We start from the raw sequence: 23890 nt of genomic DNA, 5'->3' as shown, positions 1-23890 counted from the left end.
TGGACAAAACTAGTTACATAGGTTTGTGGTCCGTGTTCAGTCCAACAATACCATTGCAGTGGCACATGTCAACCACCAGGGTGGCCTCAGGCAGGTGAACCACACTCTGTTTGGGGCAGAACAGTATGTGCTGTCTCTGATGACAGTACAAATTCCAGGTATAGTAGACTGCAAGGGTTTTTTTTTCCCGGTTGTCAGCGACTTAATATCGGGACAGGGGTCCCTGCATCCGGAAATTATTTCTGCAATCTGCCAGCATTGGGAAACTCTGCAGGTGGATCTACTGGATTCCAGGTTCTAGAATTTTTTTTTACAGGTTAGGTCTGGGACGAGAGTCCCACTATTTCTAGTGGGACTCTCGTCCCAGACCTAACCTGTAAAAAAAATGATGTATTGTTACACCTTAGGGACCAGTTCTCCCTAGTAAACACCTTCTTCCTGATTTTTAACTACTGCCGCTTCTTTTGTGAAGAATCTGTGAGGTTGGAACACTGATAATCGTGTTAGCTGGCCTACCCCAGGAGGACATAGTGAATCTTGCAGGGGATGCTCCTTGGACACTTCCGGTCCAACCAGACTTATGGTCTTGGGTTCTGTTATCTCTGAGTTTATCTCTGAGAACCAGGAAGTGGGCTTCAGGGAGCTTCCAATTTAGGTCTTGGAAAACTTGTGTGCCTGAGGTGAAGCCAGGAAGTGGTACCCAGGGAAATATGCAAGTGGGAGACTTTTTTTTTTTTTCCCTTTTTCCAATCATGAGGGGAAATGAGATTGGCCTTAAAGTGGTAGTAAACTCTGTACTACCACTTTAACCTACAGGTAAGCCTATAATAAGGCTTACCTGTAGGTATAAAGAATATCTCCTAAACCTGTAAGTATCATTAAGTACCATTAAAGGGGTTGTAAACCCTCTGTATTTTTCACTTTAATGCATTCTATGCATTAAGGTGAAACGCCTCTTTTAGTGTAGCAGTCCCCCAGTGTTTTACTTGCCTGAACCCTGTCTTTCCAGCACTGGCAATGAGCATTCCAGCTCTCGCCGGTGTCTCGGGTCCTAAATTGGATAGATTGATAGCAACGCCACCATTGACTCTTGCTGCTGTCAATCAAATCCAATGACGCGGGGGGCTTGATGCGGTAGGAGCCAGGATTGCCCCTGAGAGACCCCAGAAGAGGATCGGGGCCACTCTGTGCAAAACCCCTTCACAGAGGTGGCGAGTATAGTTTGGACTTGTGTCTTCTTTTCAACCTCACCTACTATGTAACCAAGTTTGACATGTTTGTTATTTAATAAAAAAAATTAAACAAACCTTTTTTTCCCCAGAGACCGTTGTTTCTCCCTCCTTTCGTACTCCATGCAGTGGGTAACGCAGACAGTCCTGCCACCCTTGTGTCCTTGGGACTTAAGCTTGGTCTTGACTGGATTTGCAGAAGCCACCTTTTTGAACCATCTTGAGAAACTCTGTTAGTCCTTTGACTCGGAAGGTGACTTCTTTGGTTGCTATCACTTCAGCAAGTGTGTCAGAGCTGGCAGCTTTCATGTAAGGAGTCGTTCTTGGTCTTGCATCATAAGGTGATGTTGCATCCTCATCCATCTTTCTTGCCTAGAGTGGCTTCTAGTTTTCACTTGAATCAGGACCGCGTCTTGCCTTTTTTTTTCTTTCCTAATCCACAGTCGGCAGGAGTAAGATCGCTGCATACTCTGGAGGTCGTTTAGGCGGTCAAGATTTACTTGATTTGCTGGCGCAAGTCAGAAATCCTGGTTTGTGCTGCCAGAAGAGCCCAGGAAGGGCAGGCGGCATCCAAGTTAACTATTTCTCAATGGATCCGCCAGTTAATAAAGCCTATGGCTTGAAAGGGCAAGGTCACCACCCTTTCTGGTGAACGCGTTTACTACTATCTTGGACTCAGGTTTTTAAGGCTGCTACATGGTCTTTGGTTCATACATTCACAAGGTTTTACCAGGTGGATCTCGGAGCCACAGAGAATACTGCCTTGGCCACAATATGTTACGGGCGATAGAATAGGTCCTTCTCAGGTGACCGTTTGTCTCCCTTCCCTCAAGTATATTGCTTTGGGATATCCCACATAGTAATTACTATGGTCCTGTGATGTACGATAAAAAAAATTGGATTTTTGTTACTTACCTGTAAAAATCCATCACAGGACACTTCTTTCTGTGAATTTATTGCTTGCTATAAAACGGAGGGACTTCCTGTATAGGAGGGTTATATAGGGGAGGACTTCCTGTTTTATTGATCTGCCATTCGTCTGTAGGAGGCACATTACCCACATAATAACTATGGCCTGCTCTGTGTCCTGCGATGCACTCCAAGAAATTGATTTTTACAGGTTAATATGTAGGAAAAATCGAATTTTTGGTGTGTGTGTAAATTATGAAATCCTGGGTGCAATCAATGTTCTGCATTTGTGGGAGTATTTTGTAATATAGCAGTGATGGCGAACCTTGGCACCCCAGATGTTTTGGAACTGCATTTCCCATGATGCTCAACTACGCTACGAATGTCATCAATGTAGTATAGTGTCCCATAGAAAATGTTGATTATGAAAGGAAAGTAAAGGTTTTCTGACAAATCCGTTGATGTGTACTCATTTATGCTGATCACTTTATACATATTTAAATGGCGAGGGAAAATTCGTGCATGGAGTTGGTCACTCCGCATTCCAATAATGTCATTTTGTTTTTACAAGTTCAAATGTAAAAGGATTCCCCTGAGGACAAGATTGTATTTAAATTATGTTCAAAATGGTTTGGGATCCCTTTTGGGCTGCAGTTCATTAATTTTTGCATGCCATAAAAAGGGGTTAGAATCTTTCATGTTTTTATAGCTGTGTCCCTCTGGGGTTTACTTCCTTCTATGGGTCTTCAAAATAAGGATGGTAAATTCCACTTCCTAAGCCATTAACTGGACAGGAAGTTATTGGAATCCTGCTTGGGCTACACCAGCAAAAGTAATTTAAGTGCTAATGTTGTGGCTTTTGACCTCCGTACAAGCAGGGGCCTGGGAAAAGTTCGCAAAAGACCCGGGCAATGCACCCACGATCAACTGAAAAACTGTTTTTCAGAGATCCCATGCAAAATGGGGGAACAAAACTTTGCAGACATTCTACCTTGTTCATGTTTTACTCAAAACTGCAAAAAGGTTCCAATGGGTTCATTTGTTTGCCATTTTGCAACTGTTTCTGTTGTATTTTTATGTACTCAAATTTGTAATATTTTTTTATTTTTTTCCCACAGGCTCGGCTTCTCTTTTTCAACAGTATACGTGTAGTTTTGGCTAATGGAATGAGACTTTTGGGAATTACCCCACTTGATAAAATGTAGTTTAAGCACTATTGTGAGGTTATTTTTAATAAAACTGGAAAAATGTTTGTTTTTCTCTTTTGCTCGTTAATTTACTATTTTAGCAGCCATGGCTCATTGGTTCTGAAACCACAATGTTTCCTGCAAATGTGTGAAGACTTTTTTTTTTTTTTTTTCATTAAAAGTGTTTATATTCATAAATACATACCCCCTTCTCACTGCTCTGCCTGTCTATGGCTACTACACTATCATTCTGCCAGGACCTGTGGTAGTGGGCAAAGGTCTACTCACCGGTATGATTTTTACATTAACGCAGATGTCAAAATAAAAAAATATGCATTACATTACTGCAATTCATGTACATTTATGCTAAAAATGCTCCGGTTTCTTTTAAAACGCGAATAACCGCATAGTGCTGTTGCAGTGTCCCCCCCCCCCCCCTCTCTCCCTGTCATTTTGAGTTTTAAGTGAGAGCCAATCTCTTCCCTGCCCCTATGCTGTTGCAATACATAACCCCATTATAGCCTGGTAAAACAGAGGATAAAAGTAAAGTACTGTCGTGTGTGTGTTTTTTTTTTTTTTTTTTTTATTATTATTATAATCCCAAATACAGCTGTGTGGTTATGTGACCTCCCTCTGCTGGCCAGCTGACAGAGGGGAATCCTGGCCCCTCCCGCTGCTCCCCTTAGATCAGGGAAGGAGAGAGGAGGAAGGCCATGTGACTGCACAGCCAGTGAAAGAGGGTATTTGGGATCTAATTTAAAAAAACTGACACACAGTACTTCATAGCTTGATAAAACAGAGAGGATACAAGTAATGGGGTTATGTGACTTCACAACCACTTTAAGCAAGCTAGGTACCCCCCCCCCCCCCCTTTGGAGCCTGCTGAAAAACTGAACGGTTGCCTTACTAAGCAATGTTAGTGCAGCAATCTCCCCCTGTGCTATTGTGTTCTGACAGGGGGACTGCGGCAGCAGGGACCCCCCTCCCAGAACACACTGAACAGTGCTCACTATTTTTCCAGCATACTCATTCGACTGGTTGCTGTAAACGCTGGCCAAATGTCAGCTATTTTTTGTCAAAATGGATGATATTTGGCCATGTATTCCGGGTTCTGCTTGCCCATCTGTGGGCCTGGGACGGACATGGCTGATGGAGGGGAGGGATAAGTGCAGACATGTCCGCTCTCCTCCCCACCTAAAAATCATCATTGGGGACTTTGTCCCCTATGTGATATGGGGCGGGGGGGTTGCACCCAAGCACATAACCCCACATTATATGCACGGAAGAAAAATGCAGTGTCGCCTATAGAAAAAAAAATAGGGTCCTGAAAATTGTCACCATTGCACAGGTGCACACAGATTAAAGGTTTGACATATTGGGTATCCATTTACTTGGTGAAACCTTGTCTTTTAATCTTTACCAAAATTGTGGGTAGTTTTATTGCATTTGTTTGCGCTGAAATGTTGCTGTAAATATCAAGTGACAAACTGGAACTACTACTCAGTTTATCCCACTGTGCAGTCCCAAGATGAGAACTAGGTGGGCTAAATAGTGAGATTACCCACAGGACATAGCACACAGAACAGCTTTGAATTTCTGACGAGATGCACAAGCTTAATTTTCACGCTTTTAAAATGGATCCAAACAAAATGCTTTCAATATTACAGACCAAAGTAAAATAAGTTTACATATACTAAAACCCTCTTGCAGGTCATGATTTGGTGGCTGCAAGTGTATTACACTTGTCTTATATCCTACTTCTGGGCATATTTATTAATACATTTTTATATAGTGTGCGTTATATATATATATATATATATATATATATATATATATATATATATATATATAATATATAAAATCTTTATTACAAAAATTTAAATCTATACAGAACAGAAAAATTGGTTCGATACAGATATTGTAGGCAAATCAAATACTATATTGACTCTATAGTTACTGTGTCAAGAGGTCGATGCGTTTTGCAAAAACTGCTACTTTAGGACCTTATGGTCTTGACTACAAAATAGAGGTGGCCCATCCAAAAGAAAACAACTATTATACTTTATTAGACATGTACATCAGCCTCCATTGTCAATGCGTTGACCCTTTGATACTGTAACAATAGAGTCAATATCATAGTATATGATTGGCCTATAATATCTGTATTGAAATAATGATTTTGTGGTTTTATGAATAATGTTATGTATAGGTTTTACTTTTTGTAATAAAGACAATATTCTATAAACGACTGGTTATTGTCAATTTCTGGTACTGTCATTGTCCATTCAGCTGTTCTCTACAAGTTTTCTAGTATAAAATAGGGACGAGGTACCAATATAGCCCATAATTCTCTATCTATATGAAACCTCTAATAGTAAGTGTGTGTAATATAAATAAATAAATAATATATATATATATATATATATATACACATACGTGTGTGTGTATATATAATATATATATATATATATATATATATATACATACACACACACACACGTGTGTATAATTTTTTTTATTTTTTTTTATCGTGTCTGCTATTCTCATAGTGGATTAGATATTTTGTTATCCAACCATATAGTTGGTTATTTATATTTACCACTGCATATAGCTATTCAAAAATAAAATAGTCTTGTTAAAGTGGAGTTCCACCCATTTTTTTTATGTTTGTCTGTGCTGCATGCTCTAATCTCCTAGTGTTCAGAATGGACAATTTTTTTATTTAATTTGTTGCTTGTAAATACCTTTATTTTGTAGTCCTTCATTACTTCCTCCTCTTTATTTGCCTAGGCTATTTGCAAGGGTTTCTGGGATAGGCATCATGTTTCCCAGTAGTCCTTGCAAACCTGACTGAAACCTATTACATTGCTTGTGCACTGAGCATGTGCGAGATATGCAAAGCTGAAATCCAGGAAGTCATACAGTCTGGCTTCATGATGCCCACACTTAAGATGGCCACGGTCTATTTCTAGATTATAAACTATTTAAATGCTGTAACAACCTAACAAAACAGACCTTAGTTTACAGACTAACTTTACTAGAATACATTAAGCTTGTGTATTACAGGGGTATTTATATTTAAAAAGTGAAATTGTGGGTGGAACTCCCCTTTAAACTTGACAAATTCAATTATACACAACACTCAGATAATTCGAAACAGTATGACAATCAGCTGCAGCCCCTAGGCACGTTCATGAATTATGGATTTACATAGGATACAGTTTTTAGGACATTTCCAATGTTTAAGGCTGGGGTCACACTGAATTCAGATGCGACTCGTAGCAGGGGTTTGCTGCATCTCTGTTCTCCATTTCAGGGACAAATCGGGCTTGAATTTTTGCCTGAATTCAGACCTGAAATGGCGCCAAAGATGCACAGGACCCCTGTGCAATCCAATCTGCAGCCGCCCTGGAGATGTGTGAATCGGCTCTATTGAGAACCAGTCACAGTCTCCTGTCTTGCAAATTGAGGGGGAAACTCGTATTCAATTTGCATAAAAGTGTGAACCCAGCCTGACACATTTTCTATGGTCATTTGTGCAAGAAACTGTGGTTGCTGACACATATACTTTAGCGGGGACATGACCTTTTTTATGTATATTGTACACAGTCTAAAAAAAAATAAAAATAAAAGTTAATTCAAGACTTCTAATAAAATGTTTTATTTAAAAAAAAAAAAAAAAAATGAAATCCATATTAATCTCTTCCATATCTATACAAAATTAAAAGGAGGTGCAAAATAAATTATTGTGGTATCTTCCAAGGTGGATTAATCATTGGTAAATGCTGGGAAGAATACTACAAACAGGGAGGCTGTAGTCTTTTAAAGAACTGCGAGCCGCATCTGTAAGCAGACATCTAGACGGTTTACGCTGAATGTAGAACTGATCATTGTTTAGTCCTTTCAAGACTACAAACACTTGTCTTCTTCAAAGTCTGTTCATTCCACTTCAAAACTGGAATGTATAGTCCATTAATTAAACAAGTCAGGTCATCATAATATACTTTATACAAAATCATGACAGCATGAGAAACTATTGATTGACTTTTGCTTAAAATAGCACTGCATATATTACATTCACTGGCAGATGTGCTTTCCGTAGTTGAGCAGTATCTCCTGTACTGCAATGGGCCCTCTGGACTGAAGCATCAATAGAATCATATATTACATGGTCTTCACAGTCAAGTTCTTTTTTTTTTTTTTTAGTTAGATGCTGATCAATTTTTCATTAGAGTTACTGCTGTGCTGTATTTCCACCTTGGTTGTGTCTTTCCTGGGTAATCCATAGGTATATATGGACGCACACACAAGCAGAGCACCGATCGAAAATGTTAACGCTGCAGGGGGGAAAAAAAAATAAAAATTTGTGAAAAAGACTGACCTTTTTTTATCATTACTTATACAAGAATATCCCTGTGAAATGTTCAGTCAATTAATAAAGATACTTATAGGGAATTTTTATTTTCATAACTGATCTGCAAGATCTACATCCTACATTAGAATAGCACAGTTTAAGACAGCCTGTAAGGATTGCAGTACTAGAATTTAAACGTGTCCTACATAAAATAAAGTAATTTCTTTATGGGCCACCAAGGGAAAATAGAAATTCTTATAGTTGGGTTATACAGCTGCCTTTAGGGGGTTGGGACACTGGCAAAAAAAAAAAAAACACATTATAAACCAGAACCAATTCAAGGTGTGCTTTAAATGATAACTTACATTTACTAGTGTGCTTATGGTAGTTCTCAAACCATCAAATGACTGGTGCAACTACAGATCAAACAGAGGCTAAGAGGGCAGTTTCCTTGGGTGCAAGGAATAGAAGGGCAAAACTCCACATTCAACGGTCAAGCCTCAGGTTTTTTTTCCCCAAATGTCTGAGTCAGCCTTTGACAGCGAGAGAGCCAATCCTGTGACAATGCAGAAGAGACCATGCTCTCAAATAAAGACTACAACATCTACCAAGGGGAATGGCAGTGTCCAGCCCACCACCTTAAAAATTCCAATTACTTTTTTGTTTGTTTATTTTTTACATTCAGCTTGGACTTCAGTGGGGCTCAGTTTTCACAACTGAACCCATCTTGAATTGGCTCATCCCTACCAGTCATTTTGCACAAGGAGCGAGGATAGTACCAACTAGTCTTTATTAAAAGGAAGCCCCTGTACAGAGGCAACATTTACTACTGAATTACTGCACAGATCTAGAAGAAACACCAACATTCAAGGACGTTTGCTATCCTGGGAAGGGAATAAGTGGAGGTGTGTGGCAGCATCTTTCCATGGTTTGCAACCAGACCTGATTTGACCTCCTGTAATTTAAGTGAACACTATAGGTTTGATTTATTTTTTAAATAACAAACATGTCATACTTATCTCCACTGTGCAGCTCGTTTTGCAGTGTGGCCCAAAAACAGTTTTCTGGGGTCCCCCTGGCATCAGATAACCCCCTCTGGGAAGTGCTCTCCATAGCCGCCGAATGCAGGACTCCCCCCATCGCCCGTTTCATTAGATTTGATTGACAGCATCGGGAGCCAATGGCTGCGCTGCTATCAATCTATCCAATGAAGAGCTGAGAACCCTGGGCAACCCAGGACTTTTCAGGGCTCAGGTAAGTAAAACAGGGGGCAGTAATTCTCAGATGTTTTTTTCACCTTAATGCATAGGATGCATTAAGGTGGAAAAAACAGGAGGGTTTACAATACCTTTAAGGGGTCAATGGTGACAAGATTGTGATAACACCACAGTGTGGTGATGTTTTTGAGCACAGAGGAGTCACCAAATCAACAGCCATTTCTAAAGGGTAGCTGACTGCTTGGAGGAATCTTATGCTTCTATTGCCAATCTAGAAATAGAAAAGCATGTTGATTTGGCGAGTTGCTGTCTAATGGGTGTTAGTCACTGAGTACAGAAGGCTCATGTTCATGTGTGAAAATTGCACAAAATGACACCATGCCTTATGAAATAAAGTTTATTAATAGAACTTTATTTCATACCATATGAACTTTTATACTACATAAGCACTTTAAAGCATTGATATTTTGTATGTATGAATTGACAAGGAATCACATTTATTGTGAGCGTGGTGGTCTCAGCGGACTTGAATCTCTGCGTAGAAGAACTCCCCAGACCGCGATGGCTGGACACGTCTGATGAGATGAGTATCACCGATCACAGGAACTGGGCGGACGTAACTTCAATAGCAGGATATAAATGGAAAGCCCCAGTAGGCTCGTAGGGCAAAAATGGAAAAGAAAAAAGATGCTCCAAATGGTGCAGGTCAAAACAAACCGTGACAGGTTTTATTTTTGAATGGTATACAAAATATAAAAATAGAATCACGTGATAATACAAATAAAAGCAGTATGGGGTGCTATAATGCAAACTGACGCATTTCGGCTTAGAGAGCCCCTGTTGATGGCTCTCTAAGCCGAAACGCGTCGGGTTTTGCATTATAGCACCCCATACTGCTTTTATTTGTATTATCACGTGATTCTATTTTTATATTTTGTATTCCATTCAAAAATAAAACCTGTCACGGTGGGCTTTCCATTTATATCCTGCTATTGAAGTTACATCCGCCCAGTTCCTGTGATCGGTGATACTCATCTCATCGGACGTGTCCAGCCATCGCCGTCTGGGGAGTTCTTCTACGCAGAGATTCAGGTCCACTGAGACCACCACGCTCACGTAACTTACTGTCCTAAAAATAACAGCTAAGTCCACACCCTCCGGTAAGAGTACCCTACCATATTCCTTGATGATCCCTTCAGACAACTATATACTCAACAATCCTGTCAATGTTTTCATTCATCACCTTTCCTATGGAATTTTAATTGTACACTGAACTGTGTGTGATCCATTTACTAACCCAGTGTCACATCCATTGTGCTATAGGGTCCCTACACAGACTTTATTTATATCTTGTTTATATTCACTTTTGTGCTGTTCTAACCATTGTGCACATCATTTAGCGCTGCACTATTGTTCTACTAAACCAGCAAGTTGAACCACATGTATGGGCAGCTTTAGTCTTAGTAGGAGCGAAAAATGCCAAAGTGTTCACTGAGAAATGTTAGAGAAAAAAATGGCAGGGGATGCTACAAGTAAATAAGGACCTCTGCCCACAAAAAGCTAGGGCCTGTGGATAGAGCTGTTAAAGCCAAACACCAGAGTCCATCAACAGGGAAACCCTATCTTACTTTGTCCACAACCCTGCACCATAAAAAAAAAAAGGCCAGGCTGGACCTGTATAGCACCCTGCAGCTAATTGCATATGTTGCACTTCATTCCAAGGTGAGTACCTAATGCAGGATCCAGTGTCCAACTCTATTATTACAGGCCAGCCTCAAACAGTGAGAAGCTGGTACAGTCCCCAAGTTCAACACCTAGGGTAACTGATCCAGAAACTCACAGGTAGCACAAGGCAATAAGTAGTCAAACTGCAGGTGCAATGCCGGGATTTTGCCAATAGTCATTACAGCTGTGTGACCATACTTCAAACAGGACAGTTCCTGAATGGTAGGAAGCATCATTGGACTACAAGAGTGCTCAAGTTTATTCATTCACATAACTCTGTGAACTAATGATGCAACTGTGTGGGACAGAGCCCCACGTGGCTGCACTGTTTTTAAATTCTGACAGCGGGTGTGATCACTCACCTGCTGTCACAGGGAGGCAGGAGCATGTTACATGTTCCAACTTCCACTCTGAGTACAGGTGAAACTCTAACATATGCCAAAAGGTGAACTTATCTTTTAAGAGTTTGAAAAGAAAAGATATTTCTTCAGAGTAGAACAGGCTCATCACCTTAGGACACAAAAAAACGTGGCGTGCACGGTTATATGGATATGCTCTAGCAAAGGTTTTTTGCCGTTGTCCAATCACCTTAAGGTAGCAGCATCTAACTCGGTTTATGCATACCAGTCCTGAGTCTGGTACTGTACAATTAGGAAAAACACATGGGTGTTGCTTGGAACGATTGCTTCTCATACTTTTGATTGGGATGTTCTTTAATGCCACGTACAATATATCCTCATACTTGCCTTTTAAACTGGTGTTGTAGAACTCCCCACTCTTTGGGGTTAGCACCCTTAATTTTTTTTGTTAGCTAAGGGTTCTTTCCCATCTCTCCTTAAGTGATTAGTTGTCCTTAAGGTACTAATCCTATCTTTCTATAGACCTTTCTCTCCCTGAAGTCAAGGGTCAGGAATATTCAATATAACCTATGCTGCTGACCTTTTATTTGGACATCTGTTTTTTTTTCCAAGCTTCCTTTCCCTGAAGTTAGGTATGCTAGGCCTTTGCCTTGTCTACAGTCATCCAATTTTTGTTGTATTTTTTGCTATTGGACATCGTGTGGTCTGATTTTACTCTGTGGCAATTTCCAAACCAGTTGGTCTTTTTCCCATCTATGCTGTTTTCAGGTACAGATTTCTTCAATCTTCTATTCTTGCAATGTGATCTCCACGTTGCCAGGATTTCAAAGTGGCTCTTGCCCACCCCCTCAAATGAACTGCTTTTGGATGTCCTGACTGTTTACGAACGTCTACAATTCTCGTGTCCCTCAGACAAAGAAAAGTAGTAAAATTTTTCTTGAGGTCCATTAAAAGAGATAAGGCCAGTAACACAGAGGGTAGGGACCTATGTGCTGCATGCTCACAAAACGTAGGCAGTACACTTAGATACAGGATTTTACAGCGGCTAGCTTAATGTCTTTTTTTTGTCACTGTCCCAACCTCCTGAAGGTGGCAATATAACTTAAATGGTTAAAAAAAAAAGATGTTTGGCAAGTACAAAATTGCAGATTACCAGTCCTTCGACAAGGTGGCTGCATTAGTTTCTTGTTTCCTCTTATTTTCCACTTGATGATTCTTTCAGTAACACATTTCCAGTCCCAAAGCGACAGCACTCTCTCACTGTACTGTATCTAAATAGAAGCAGCATTGTCACTCCAGGACAGGACTACACAAACCTTCCCCTCACCTCTTCCCCATAATACAGAGGGAAATGGTTCTGTGGTCCTCAAAGACAACTGAGAACAATGCAATTGGTTACACAGCACAGGTAGTGGAGGAGACAAGATGGCTGTTAAGATAAACAGGAACTAAATAATATTGTTAGGGTTGAGGAATAACTTCACTTCTGCACAACTGTGTAACAAAATTGACAGTCTGTGAAAAATATTTCTGTATAAGACCAAATTACCACATTTAAAACTGCATATACAAATGACCTGATAACTAACCACAAGGAAATAGCTTTATTTAGACAATGGAATTAAGTGCTTTATACTGTTTGGAAACACGCTATAATCAAGAAGAAAGGAAGAAAATTTGCATGCGCTTCTGAAAAAAAAAAAAAAAAAAGCGTTTTCAAGAAAACATACTTATCTGTAAGCCGAACAGCAACACTGATGCAATGGTTGATATGACAATTGCTGCAGCTGCAGAGAAGCCCTTCATTATGTTATCTGTGTATTTTACAACAACCGAAGTATAAAGGCCGCCAACACTAGCCAGAACTGTGAGAAGAACAAAGTACACAATTATTAATTGTGTATCAATCATATTATAGCAATAAATGAATATGGTCAGAAAATATCTGAGTAATCAAAACAGAAGGTAAAAAACACAAATTTAATTACTTTTTACAAGATTACTTACACTTTACAACAATACCGATATTATGTCTATAGAAATACTGACAAATGACCGCTGAAAATCGTATAAAGCAGGCCTCATTACTCATGCTACAGCTTATGTGTGCCAAGGTCCGGTTTGAAATAATACATCTTACCAATACATCAGTTCTGCTCAAGTGCCACATAACTAACCATTTGGCAGAGAGGCTAAAAACATTTGCCAAACAGCTGAATCATTTTCTTCATGTTAAATATGAAAAATTGTACTTCTACAGGCAGAAGATGTGTCGCTAGATTAAGAGGCTGTACTTACATACTACAAACCAGACAAGGTAATTGTAGCCATAGAAAAATCCCTTTTCCATAACACCTTCTCTGTCAGACAGAAAGACACCAGCTAGTGTTACTATGATGCCAGAGATATACATCTGGATGTTCCTCACCCATAGGGATGTGTCCGAACTTTTCAACACCTTCTCAAAATACACTCCTGGAAAAGACAAATTAGTCAACAGAACATAAAAGTTAATCAGGCAGGTCTATTTGTTTTATTTCTATGTTCTCAGCATTCTTAACTGATGTAAATGTTCAAGATTCCTTTTGTTCACCCTCCTTCCCCAAGCACCCCTCTATAGCCCATCAATACATTCAGCTGTACCAACACCCGCTTCTCCTTGCAGGTCCATATTTAGTTTCTCTGAAGGCTGTAGCTCCTGTGCCGTTTGCAGCTCTACTGTTAAAAATTGTGGAGGTGCACTAATGTCCCAAAACTTGAATGGGCCATACACCCACTACAGGAGAAAATTCACATTTTGGTCTATGGGGCATTAGCGTGTGGGCATAGGTAGCCCTATACTAGATTTGGGATGCAGACAACACAGGGACCACAACCATCAGAGGAGGTAAGCAAGGTTCTGCAGGGAGGGGGCATTTTTTAAAAAAAAGGTGAGCTTGTCCTTAACTTTTCGGTTACGCTGAAATGACTGAATCCACCAAAACTGACATTTAATATCATCTGGGTGGATAGCAATGACCTGAGTTACCACTGGTTTCTGATCTCTAAGAAAATCCAGGACTGTCTTACAAGCCGGTAGGTATTTAAGGTAGAAAAGACTATGGGGTTGATTTACTAAAAAGCAAATTCACTTTGCACAAGTGCACTTGAAAGTGAAATAGGAAGTGCAGTCACTGTAGATCTAAAATGAGGGGAAGCTCTGCTGATTTTATCGTCCAATCATTTGCAAGCTAAAATGCCTTTTTTTCCCCTGTATGTCCCCCTCAGATCTACAGAGACTGCACTTCTAAGTGCATTTGTAGTACAAAGTGGATTTGCCTTTACAAGTAAATCAACCCCTATGTCTCTGTTGCCATAAAAGCTTTTTCCCGGTCTGCGGTAATTTATCGGACAACCCTGGCATCTGTAGAATAAAAATAGGATGAAGTAATTCCCATGTGCATCTATGGGATTTAGATCATCCAAGTCCAGTTGACTGGAAACAAAGAAAATTCCAGACCAAGAAGACACACTGGAGGAGGCAGCGGGAAAGAAGAGCATCGCATGGAAATAAGTTAATAAAGCAATTTGTAAATACACTGATGCCTGCACATTATGGCAAGAGCTCACGGGAGCCCCAAACAGTAAAGTCCCACTTTAGAGGGAACCTATCAGAATAAAATGGTGGGATTTACCATTGCTAACCCCAATATTATTATTCTGATCCTGTTAACTGGTTGTGTCAGACTTTTCAAATTTCACTGGTTGCACACTTGTTCAAGTTATTTTTTATTTAATTTTTTAAAACAAACCAAAATAAAGAAAAAAAAAGGCATAACACCACAAAACAGTCAAAGACACAGGTTCATGAAATAAACATAGTATAAAAAACATTTAAAATCCAGAGGAGTTCCACATTGTACATACAGGGCCAGATCCTCAAAAGAGATACGACGGAGTAACTGCTGTTACTCCGTCATATCCCTGTTCCTAACTATGGAACTGATCCACAGAATCAGTTTTCCATAGTTAGGCAGAAGATCCGGCATGTTAAGGGACTTACACTGCCGGATCTTAGGATGCAGTACCGCATCCGCAGCTGGGGGCATTTCGTGTCGAAATGCCGCCTCGGGTATGCAAATTAGCACTTACGGGGATCCACAAAGCTTTTCAGCTTCGTTTTTTCTCCGTAAGTTTTAGTTTGCAAACGCAAAATTAGGGCTGCTTTTACAAAGTGTAAACTGTTTACACCTTGTAAAAACAGACCCTTCTGTCCAGCGACGCAATTTATTTTTTGATTTGAATTTTTTTTTTCGCGCCGTATCTTTTTTTTTTTCCCGACGCAACTTTATTGACCCGTCTCAATCCACAAAGCTCGGCGTAACGTAATTTTGCGCTATGCACGTCGGGAAAATGACGTCACGAGCATGCGCAGTATGGCCGGCACGGGAGCGCGCCTAATTTAAATGGGAATCGCCCCCATGAAAATAGGAACGCCTTGCGCCGGCGGAATTTAAGTTACACAGCCCAAAATTTCTAGGTAAGTGCTTTGTGGATCGGGCACTTAGGTAGAAATTTTAAGGCAGTGTAACTTAATTTTTTCCATCTAAGTTACGCCGGATCTTTGTGGATTACTCCCACAGTTTCCAGCTTTCATTGCATAAAAAAAGGGAAAAGAAAATATAAGACAAACCCCAATCTTTAAAGCATGGATACCTTTTCCATTTTTCCTCCTGTGTTCAAAAGTCTACCAGACCTCTCAATAAAAAGCTGCATTCTGTACCTCTGCTTTAATATTTCCCTAATTTGATTATTAGACAAAACTTTTGAGGTTTTTCTTTTCCAAGAAAGATACGACGATTAAAAACACTTTTGTTTCTGGCCCTTCTCTTATCCACACCTTAAGATCAGCTTACTGTTGAATGAAAGGCCACAGAGTCCGCCTTTGGAAGCTGCTTTGCCTGCCCAAACCTGAATTTACTAAGGCAGTGGTACAGGTGACCATGCATACTGTCTCTGCTGTGGCATCCACAATAAATGCTTCTGCTTCAGAGATTAACCAGATAGACTTGCTCTCCTGAGGAGGCTTGGGAATGATGCGCTTGCTCACTATAGAAATTAAACTTCCTAGAGATGCAGGCACTGGCAACTATCTGTTTAAAAATGAGGCGGAAGCTTCCCATGCATTTTTTTTTTTAAACAAAGAACGTCCACCTTTCTGTTTATTGGATGTTTAAATTATCTAAAGCCCTCAAAAGGAGGGATCAAATGTTTTAGACACCATGGTGATGTAGGAAACCAATTTGGGGGCACTTGACTTCTTCAAAGACAAATCTTTCCACAACCGTTGGAAAAATGTGCCTATTTACTGGGTCTTTCCATTCCCTGAAATTATTATTTTTTTTTACATCAGGCGCACAGTTAAATATCGATCTTTGGTTTCCTAGAAACCTCTTGTCTGCTTTTGGATCTGCTCTCTGGAATATATCACTTTGACATAGAGTCCACCTCTACTTTGGCTTACTCAGGTTCCTAGGCAGTGGCGCTTGCGCAGGTCCCACTGCCTGCAGAAGATGAGCATGCCAATTAAAGTTTTCAGAACTCAACAGAAAGACTAAAATGAAGAGGGAATTTTCTGATTTAGAGAGCCTATCAAACCCTTAAAGCAAAAAAGTCTCTGTCCACACAACTTTTTCGAGACACAACTGGCACAGGCATTTCTTCCACAAGCTTGAGATCCACAACTTTCACGTCTCTTTTTGGTCTCCTTGATGGTCTGTAAGACAGCAAGGAGACACAGCCAAAACAGCCCTTGGTACCCAACATGCAGGGGTAGGATGGGGGAATGGGCCAAGGACACTACCACAACATAACCTCCACTCTGTGTACCCATGCCAGAAGGGAGTGCAAGATTATGCAAAGGGGGAGTCTTACCAGTATGGAACCGATGCCCTGCTTTGCAGGAGCTGCTGCCTATGATTCCTCTATAGCAAAGATTATAACACAGTGGAGGAGATCTGGACCATCTAATGTCCACTGATCCTGCACAGTCACTTAAGGCTAGAAGGCATGTGTGCCTCAACAAGACAGGACCGACGGCCAAATGGACACCACCTACCTCCCTCCTGTCCAGTTGCACTGGAAGTGCATCAGGTGCACGTGCCTATGCACTCCAGCCTGGACAGCAGTATCCCACAGACATCACTTCCAGGCACCATTACCCTCAGTCGTAGGACCCACTGGCAGTGCATCATCGGCCCACGTTAATGTTGTCTCCTACTGCTGCATGATTTCAGGGCCCGCCTATGGCAAGGAGAGACCAGGCCACCATTGTGCGCTCCACAGGAAGACTGCTTTCAAGGATGAGCACTGGGTCAAGGCCAGGTACCTATGCAAGTTAAAACCCTATCCCTCACACAAGCGCCCACAGTATGGGAGCTGGGAGAGCTTAATGGGACAGAGGTCCATAAGCCCTGAGAAGACCATGTGCACAAGAGCAGGCACTACCAACAAGAAGGTAGACAGAGTCAGGAAAAGGTCATAGAAGAAGAAAAGTATAGGTTGTGACCTCCCTTCCTTCATTCCCACTGCCTTAGGATTGCTATGTCCCCATGGCGTGCAATTCTAGTCTTCAGCTGTCTGGCCTCTGCAGCTCATCCACTGGAGAAAAAAGAAATCAAACCAGAAGCTGGTACATGGAGTGTTTGCAGGAGGCAAGAAACACAAGAGTGGAATGTGATGGCTATAGGGGGACTTATAAACTCCCTGATCTTGTGTTTCTTATAGGTGAGTGGAGCTATTTCTCCAATGAACTGTCCTGGAGGATCATTTGGGAAATCGTAAATGTGGTATGTGAGGTTATGCATTTGCATATGATACACAAAGACTACCAAATTATGCAGTGTACGCTTTTGTTAAAATAAGTAAAATAATTTGGTTCACACCAGAAGAGGTGGGACTGCGTTGGGTGGCTATTCTGGCACAGCTCCACCGCAAGGACAAGGCAAAATGATTGTCTCCTAGGTGCCTCTTTTTTTTCTTCAGCTCAGCGTGAGGCTATCCACTGCCTTGCACCGCGTAGCTCGGCGATTAAACTGTATGAGTTGTTTGTGTGACATCTCAATAAAGATTGTATTAAAAAAAAAAGAAAAAAGGAAACTGTGCGATCCACTGAACTCAACGCATCATCACGGCACTAAACTCAGCCAGATCACGCTGCACACCAGCCTTAATGTTCAGGAAAAAAAATTATATGATAACGGGGCAACATTCCACTCAAGCTTTTTCCCTGTACAGGGGACAGACAGATAAATGTCAATACTAAATATAAATTCATTACATGTATGAAACAAAATTACACCATACCATGGAATCAACACACAAAGTCTTACAGTTACAAGAGATAAAACTGCAAATGACATATACCGGCAAATCCTGAGCACAGCACCGCAACAGCCACAGCAGCAAATCCCAACATATGATTTTGTTCAATCTGTGAATTGACAAAATGTAAAGTTCACTATACTAATTATTCTGTTAGGTACGCTAACTCCTATCACCATGACATCACTGCTTTCTTATGACATTTTTTTAAAATACAGTGGCTATAAAAAGTCTACACACCCCTGTTAAAAATGTAAGGTTTCTGTGATGTAAAAAAATTAGACAAAGATAAATAATATAAGAGCTTCTTCCACCTTTATTGTGACTATATAAACTGTACAACTCAATTGAAATAAAAAAAAGTAAAAATAAAAAAATAAAAACAATGTGGTTGCATAAGTGTGCACACCCTCTTATTACTGGGGTAGTAGCTGTGTTCAGATTCAAACTCATGTTAAATAGGAGTCAGTACACACCTACCATCATTTAAAGTGCCTTATTAACCCCAAATAAAGTTCAGCTGTTTTAGTAGGTCTTTCCTGACATTTCCTTAGTCGCATCCTACAGCAAAAGCCATGGTCCACAGAGAGTTTCCAGAGCATCAGAGGGATCTCATTGTTATCGATGAGAAGAAGGGTACAAAAGAATTTCCAAGGCATTGGATATACCATGGACTGTCATCAAGTGGGGAAAATATGGCACAACAGTGACATTATCAAGAACTGAACGTCCCTCCAAAATTGATGAAAAGGCGAAAGGAAAACTTGTCAGGGAGCTGCCAAGAGGCCTACAGAAACATTAAAGGAGCTGCAGGAATATCTGGAAAGTGTGTGGTACTTGAGACAACAATCTCCCGTTTTCTTTATATGTCTGGGCTATGGGATAGAGTGGCAAGGAGGAAGCCTTTTCTTACAAAGAAAAACATCCAAGCCCGGATACATTTTGCAAAAACACATGTGAAGTCTCCCAAAAGCATGTGGGAAAATGTGTTATGGTCTGATGAAACCAAGGTTGAACTTTTTGGCCATAATTCCAAAAGATATGTTTGGCGCAAAAACACTGCACTTTACCAAAATAACTTCATACCCACAGTGAAGCATGGTGGTGGCCGCATCATGCTTTGGGGCTGTTTTTCTTCAGCTGGAACAGGGGTCTTAGTCAAGGCAGATGGAATTTTGAACAGTTCTAAATACCAGTCAATGTTGGCACATCTTTCAGCATTACAACGACCCAAAGCATACATCCAAATCAACAAATGAATGTCTTGACCAGAAGAAGATTAAAGTTTTGGAATGGCACAGCCAGAGCCCAGACGTGAATCCGATTGAAAATCTGTGAGGTGATCTGAAGAGGGCTGTGCATAGGAGATGCCCTCAAAATCTGATAGATTGGGAGTATTTTTGCAAAGAAGAGTGGTCAAATATTGCCAAGTCAAGATGTGCCATGCTGATAGACTCATACCCAAAAAGTGCTGAGTGCTGTAATAAAATCAAAAAGGTGCTTCAACAAAGTATTAGTTTAAGGGTGTGCATACTTATGCAACCATATTTTTATTTATTTTATTTTTTTACTTTCCTACAACTAAAAGATTTCAGTTTGATGTTCATTTGAGCTGTACAGTTTATAGGTCACATTAAAAAGGTGGAAAAAGTTCTGAAATGATTTATCTTTGTCTCATTTTTTTATATCACAGAAACCTTTTATATCCACTGTATGTAGATTTGCTATATACATACATTATACATTTTTAGGAGTTGGCAGAAAGTGCAGGTTAACCTAGCAACAGCCAAAACTTTTATATTTTGGATACAGCTGATCATAACAAAAACACACTCCCATCTATGTAGTACCCAAGATAAAAAAAAAACATACACATCACAGTCCACACATAGCATGCCTTTCTGCATCACATCTGCCACACTCCCCTCCAATAATTTACATCACACAGGAAGACCCCCTGTGAAGGGGACAGAAACCTTTTTAAATGTTTGGCCCTCCCCATTAAATGCTTTTGTAACGCTTCACATAGCAGGTCAGCTGTGCTTTGAAAAGTCCAGGCATGCTGCATCTTTGGTGCAGTTTTTCAAAAGTGCACCAAAAAGGCACCTTTTATTGTGCGTCAATGGGAACACATCAAAAGAGCATCAGTGTTAATGGGCCCTAACAGATTCCTCCATCCATGCTAAACAGGACACATGGACAAATCTCTCACTGCAGCTTTTGTATGCTGATAGCTAGTCCCGCCCTCAACAGATTGGATGCAGGCGCCATTAAGCTGTCAATTTTCCAGCAGTTCCTTCAATTTCTCAATAAAATGGTGTTGGACAGAAGGGTGCCGATAGGGCCACCCACCAAGAAAATTCTCAGCAAGTTCATCAGTATGGCCAGCTTAAGCAGCAACATAGTGAACGTAGTCATACTTCTAGATTGTAAGCTCTAACAAGCAGGGCCCTCTGATCCCTCCTGTATTGATTCGTATTGTGACTGTACTGTCTTCCCTGATGTAAAGCGCTGCGCAAACTGTTGGCGCTATATAAATCCTGTATAATAAAAATTAGGGTTGTCCCGATACCACTTTTTTAGGACCGAGTACAAGTACCGATACTTTTTTTCATGTAGTCGCCGATACCGAATACCGATACTTTTTTTAAATGTCATGTGACAGTTTTCAAACCACAATACAGACTAAGGATATTTTCTTTAGAATTATGAAGAACTCTAACTCAAGACATTATAAAAGAATAAAAATGAGTAAAAATGAATAAAAATGTTTTATTTGCTTGTCACGCAGTAGTAAAAAACTCAAAGAATTTTCATAGAACATGTTGATAAATACAAAAAAAGTATTCTATTTAGGTATCGGGAGCATTTGCGCGAGTACGAGTACTCCCGCAAATACTCGGTATCGGTCCCGATACCGATACTAGTATCGGTATCTGGACAACCCTAATAAAAATACACATTCAGGTTTACCAGATCTGATAAGAAGCAATGAGAGCTATTAAATTCATAGTATGACCGTCTACTCAGCATTACATTCCAAGTACAACCTAAAAGTCGCATATGTATATACAGTACCTTGAAAAAGTATTCATACCCCCTGAACTTCTCCACATTTTGTTACAATCAAAAAAATGTAAGTATTTTATTTGGATTTTTTGTGATAGACCAACACAAAGTGGCACACAATTGTGAAGTGGAAGGAAAATGGTAAATGGTTTTCAATTTTTTTTTACAAATAAATATGTGAAAAGTGCGGCATCCATTTGTATTCAGCCCCCGAGTCAATACTTTGTAGAACCAGCTTTGCTGCAATTACAACTGCAAGTCTTTTTGGGGAAGTCTCTACCAGCTTTGCACATCTAAAGGGTGACATTTTTGCCCATTCTTCTTTGCAAAATAGCTCAAGCTCTATCAGATTGGATAGTGAGTGTCTGTGAACAGCAATTTTCAAGTCTTGCCACAGATTCTCAATTGGATTTAGGTCTGGACTTTAACTGGGCCATTCTAACACTTGAATATGCTTTGATCTAAAGTATTCCATTGTAGCTCTCGCTGAATGTTTAGGGTTGCGTTCTGCTGGAAGGTGAACCCCCCACCCAAGTCTCAAGTCTTTTGCAGACTCTAACAAGTTTTTTTCTAAGATTGCCCTGTACAGTATTTGGCTCCATCCATCTTCCCATCAAAAGAAGAGAGAAATGTGATTGGGACTTTGGTAGCATACAGGTCTCCATCCCCGATAATATGGACAAAAAGGGGCAAATAGGGACAGGCGGACAGTGGGACTTTGAATGAAACACAGCACTTGGGTTGGATGAGACAATCAATATACAATAAATAGCTTGTTCATTCATAACAGACTGGAGCATAATGCATATAATGACATTCATGTTAACATCAATAAATATAGTACAAGATAAACTAAAACATGATTGGTAAATCACAATAGAGATCATAAAGTTGATGGCATGGTAGACAATATAACACATGATTAACGTAAATGTCAGCAGAAAACCCAGGAGTGTATGATATAGTAACATTGCATGATGAATTGATAACTCAACCAATAATTAAAACCCATACGGACCACGTAGTTGCTGTAATAAAACATTGAATAAGAGGCTCTACGCGTTTCATGGAGTAATATCCACTCATCAGGAGCTAATTGGGGATACCTATAATATAAAATTATTTAATTAATGGTAATTAATTAAAACAGGAAGAGAGGGAACAAGAACTATAATCGTCACACTCTTACCTGAAGATAAATTGAGAAATAGAATAGGAGGGTTACTGCCAATGTTAGGAGCTAAAAATTATTATGAATAAACAAGCTATTTATTGTATATTGATTGTCTCATCCAACCCAAGTGCTGTGTTTCATTCAAAGTCCTACTGTCCGCCTGTCCCTATTTGCCCCTTTTTGTCCATCTTCCCATCAACTCTGACCAGCTTCCTCGTCCCTGCTGAAGAAAAGCATCCCCATAACATGCGGCTGCCACCACATGTTTCACAGTGGGGATGGTGTGTTCAGGGTGATGTGCAGTGTTAGTTTTCCACCCCACATAGCGTTTTTATTGTAGGCCAAAAAGTTAATTTTGGTCTCATCTGACCAGAGCACCTTCTTCTGCATGTTTGCCGTGTCCCCCACATGGCTTCTCGCAAACTGCAAATGGGACTTCTTATGGCTTTCTTTCAACAATGGCTTTCTTTTTGCGACTCTTTCATAAAGGTCAGATTTGTGGAGTACACGACTAATAGTTGTCCTGTGGACAGATTCTCCCACTTGAGCTGTGGATCTCTGCAGCTCCTCTAGAGTTACCATGGGCCTCTTGGCTGTTTCTATGATTAATGCTCTCCTTGCCTGACCTGTCAGTTTAGGTGGACGGCCATGTTTTGGTAGGTTTGAAGTTGTGCCATACTCTTTCCATTTTTTGATGATGTATTGAACGGTGCTCCTTGAGATCTTCAAAGCTTGGGATATTTTTTATTTTTTAAAACCTAACCATGCTTTAAACTTCTCCACAACTTTATCCCTGACCTTTCTGGTATGTTTCTTGGTTTTTCATGATGCAGTTTGTTCACTAGAGTTCTCTAACAAACCTCTGAGAACCTCACAGAACAGCTGTATTTATTTATACTGAGATTAAAATTACTCACAGGTGGACTCTATTCACTAATTTAAAAAATATATACATTTTCCTTCCACTTCACAATTATGTGCCACTTTGTGTTGGTCTATCACATAAAATCCCAATAAAATACATTTACGTTTTTGATTGCAACATGACTAAATGTGGAAAATTTCAAGGGGTATGAATACTTTAAGGAACTGTAAATAATGCACCTCTTTGCTTAATATAAAATTACTGGTTCTGACATTGTGGCTATGCTGAATGTTACATCATCATTATTCCATGAGTCAACTATGTAAACAACTTATTTTGAAATTAGTGGAATATGTGTCCACCCTATCCCAAAAAAACTTTGGGAAGCAGGCCAAAACTATGACATTTAATACAGTAGTGTCACTGTCCCAATACATGGA

The 23890-nt window shown here is 40.1% G+C and overlaps 2 protein-coding genes across 3 annotated transcripts in view; one reads left to right on the top strand and one right to left on the bottom strand.

Moving 5' to 3' along the window:
- Positions 1-3666, top strand: part of RARS2 (arginyl-tRNA synthetase 2, mitochondrial) — a 58403-nt gene extending 54737 nt beyond the window's left edge. For both annotated transcript variants that reach the window (XM_040350081.1, XM_040350082.1), the window contains one exon: positions 3257-3666. In XM_040350081.1, the coding sequence (XP_040206015.1) occupies positions 3257-3343 (87 nt within the window). In that variant the 3' untranslated portion in view covers positions 3344-3666. The remainder of the gene's footprint in view (positions 1-3256) is intronic.
- Positions 3667-7466: 3800 nt separating this feature from the next.
- Positions 7467-23890, bottom strand: part of SLC35A1 (solute carrier family 35 member A1) — a 42678-nt gene continuing 26254 nt past the window's right edge. Inside the window, exons 5-8 of the mRNA XM_040350078.1 lie at positions 18385-18451; positions 13279-13455; positions 12711-12845; positions 7467-7662 (exon numbers count right to left, since the gene is read on the bottom strand). Coding sequence (XP_040206012.1) covers positions 7532-7662; positions 12711-12845; positions 13279-13455; positions 18385-18451 — 510 coding nt within the window. The 3' untranslated portion in view covers positions 7467-7531. The remainder of the gene's footprint in view (positions 7663-12710; positions 12846-13278; positions 13456-18384; positions 18452-23890) is intronic.

This window comes from Rana temporaria, chromosome 4, assembly GCF_905171775.1.
Source record: "Rana temporaria chromosome 4, aRanTem1.1, whole genome shotgun sequence".
Lineage (NCBI taxonomy): Eukaryota > Metazoa > Chordata > Amphibia > Anura > Ranidae > Rana > Rana temporaria.
The sequence above is the reverse complement of the archived record's forward strand: the minus strand, read 5'-3'. Positions and strand labels throughout refer to the sequence as shown.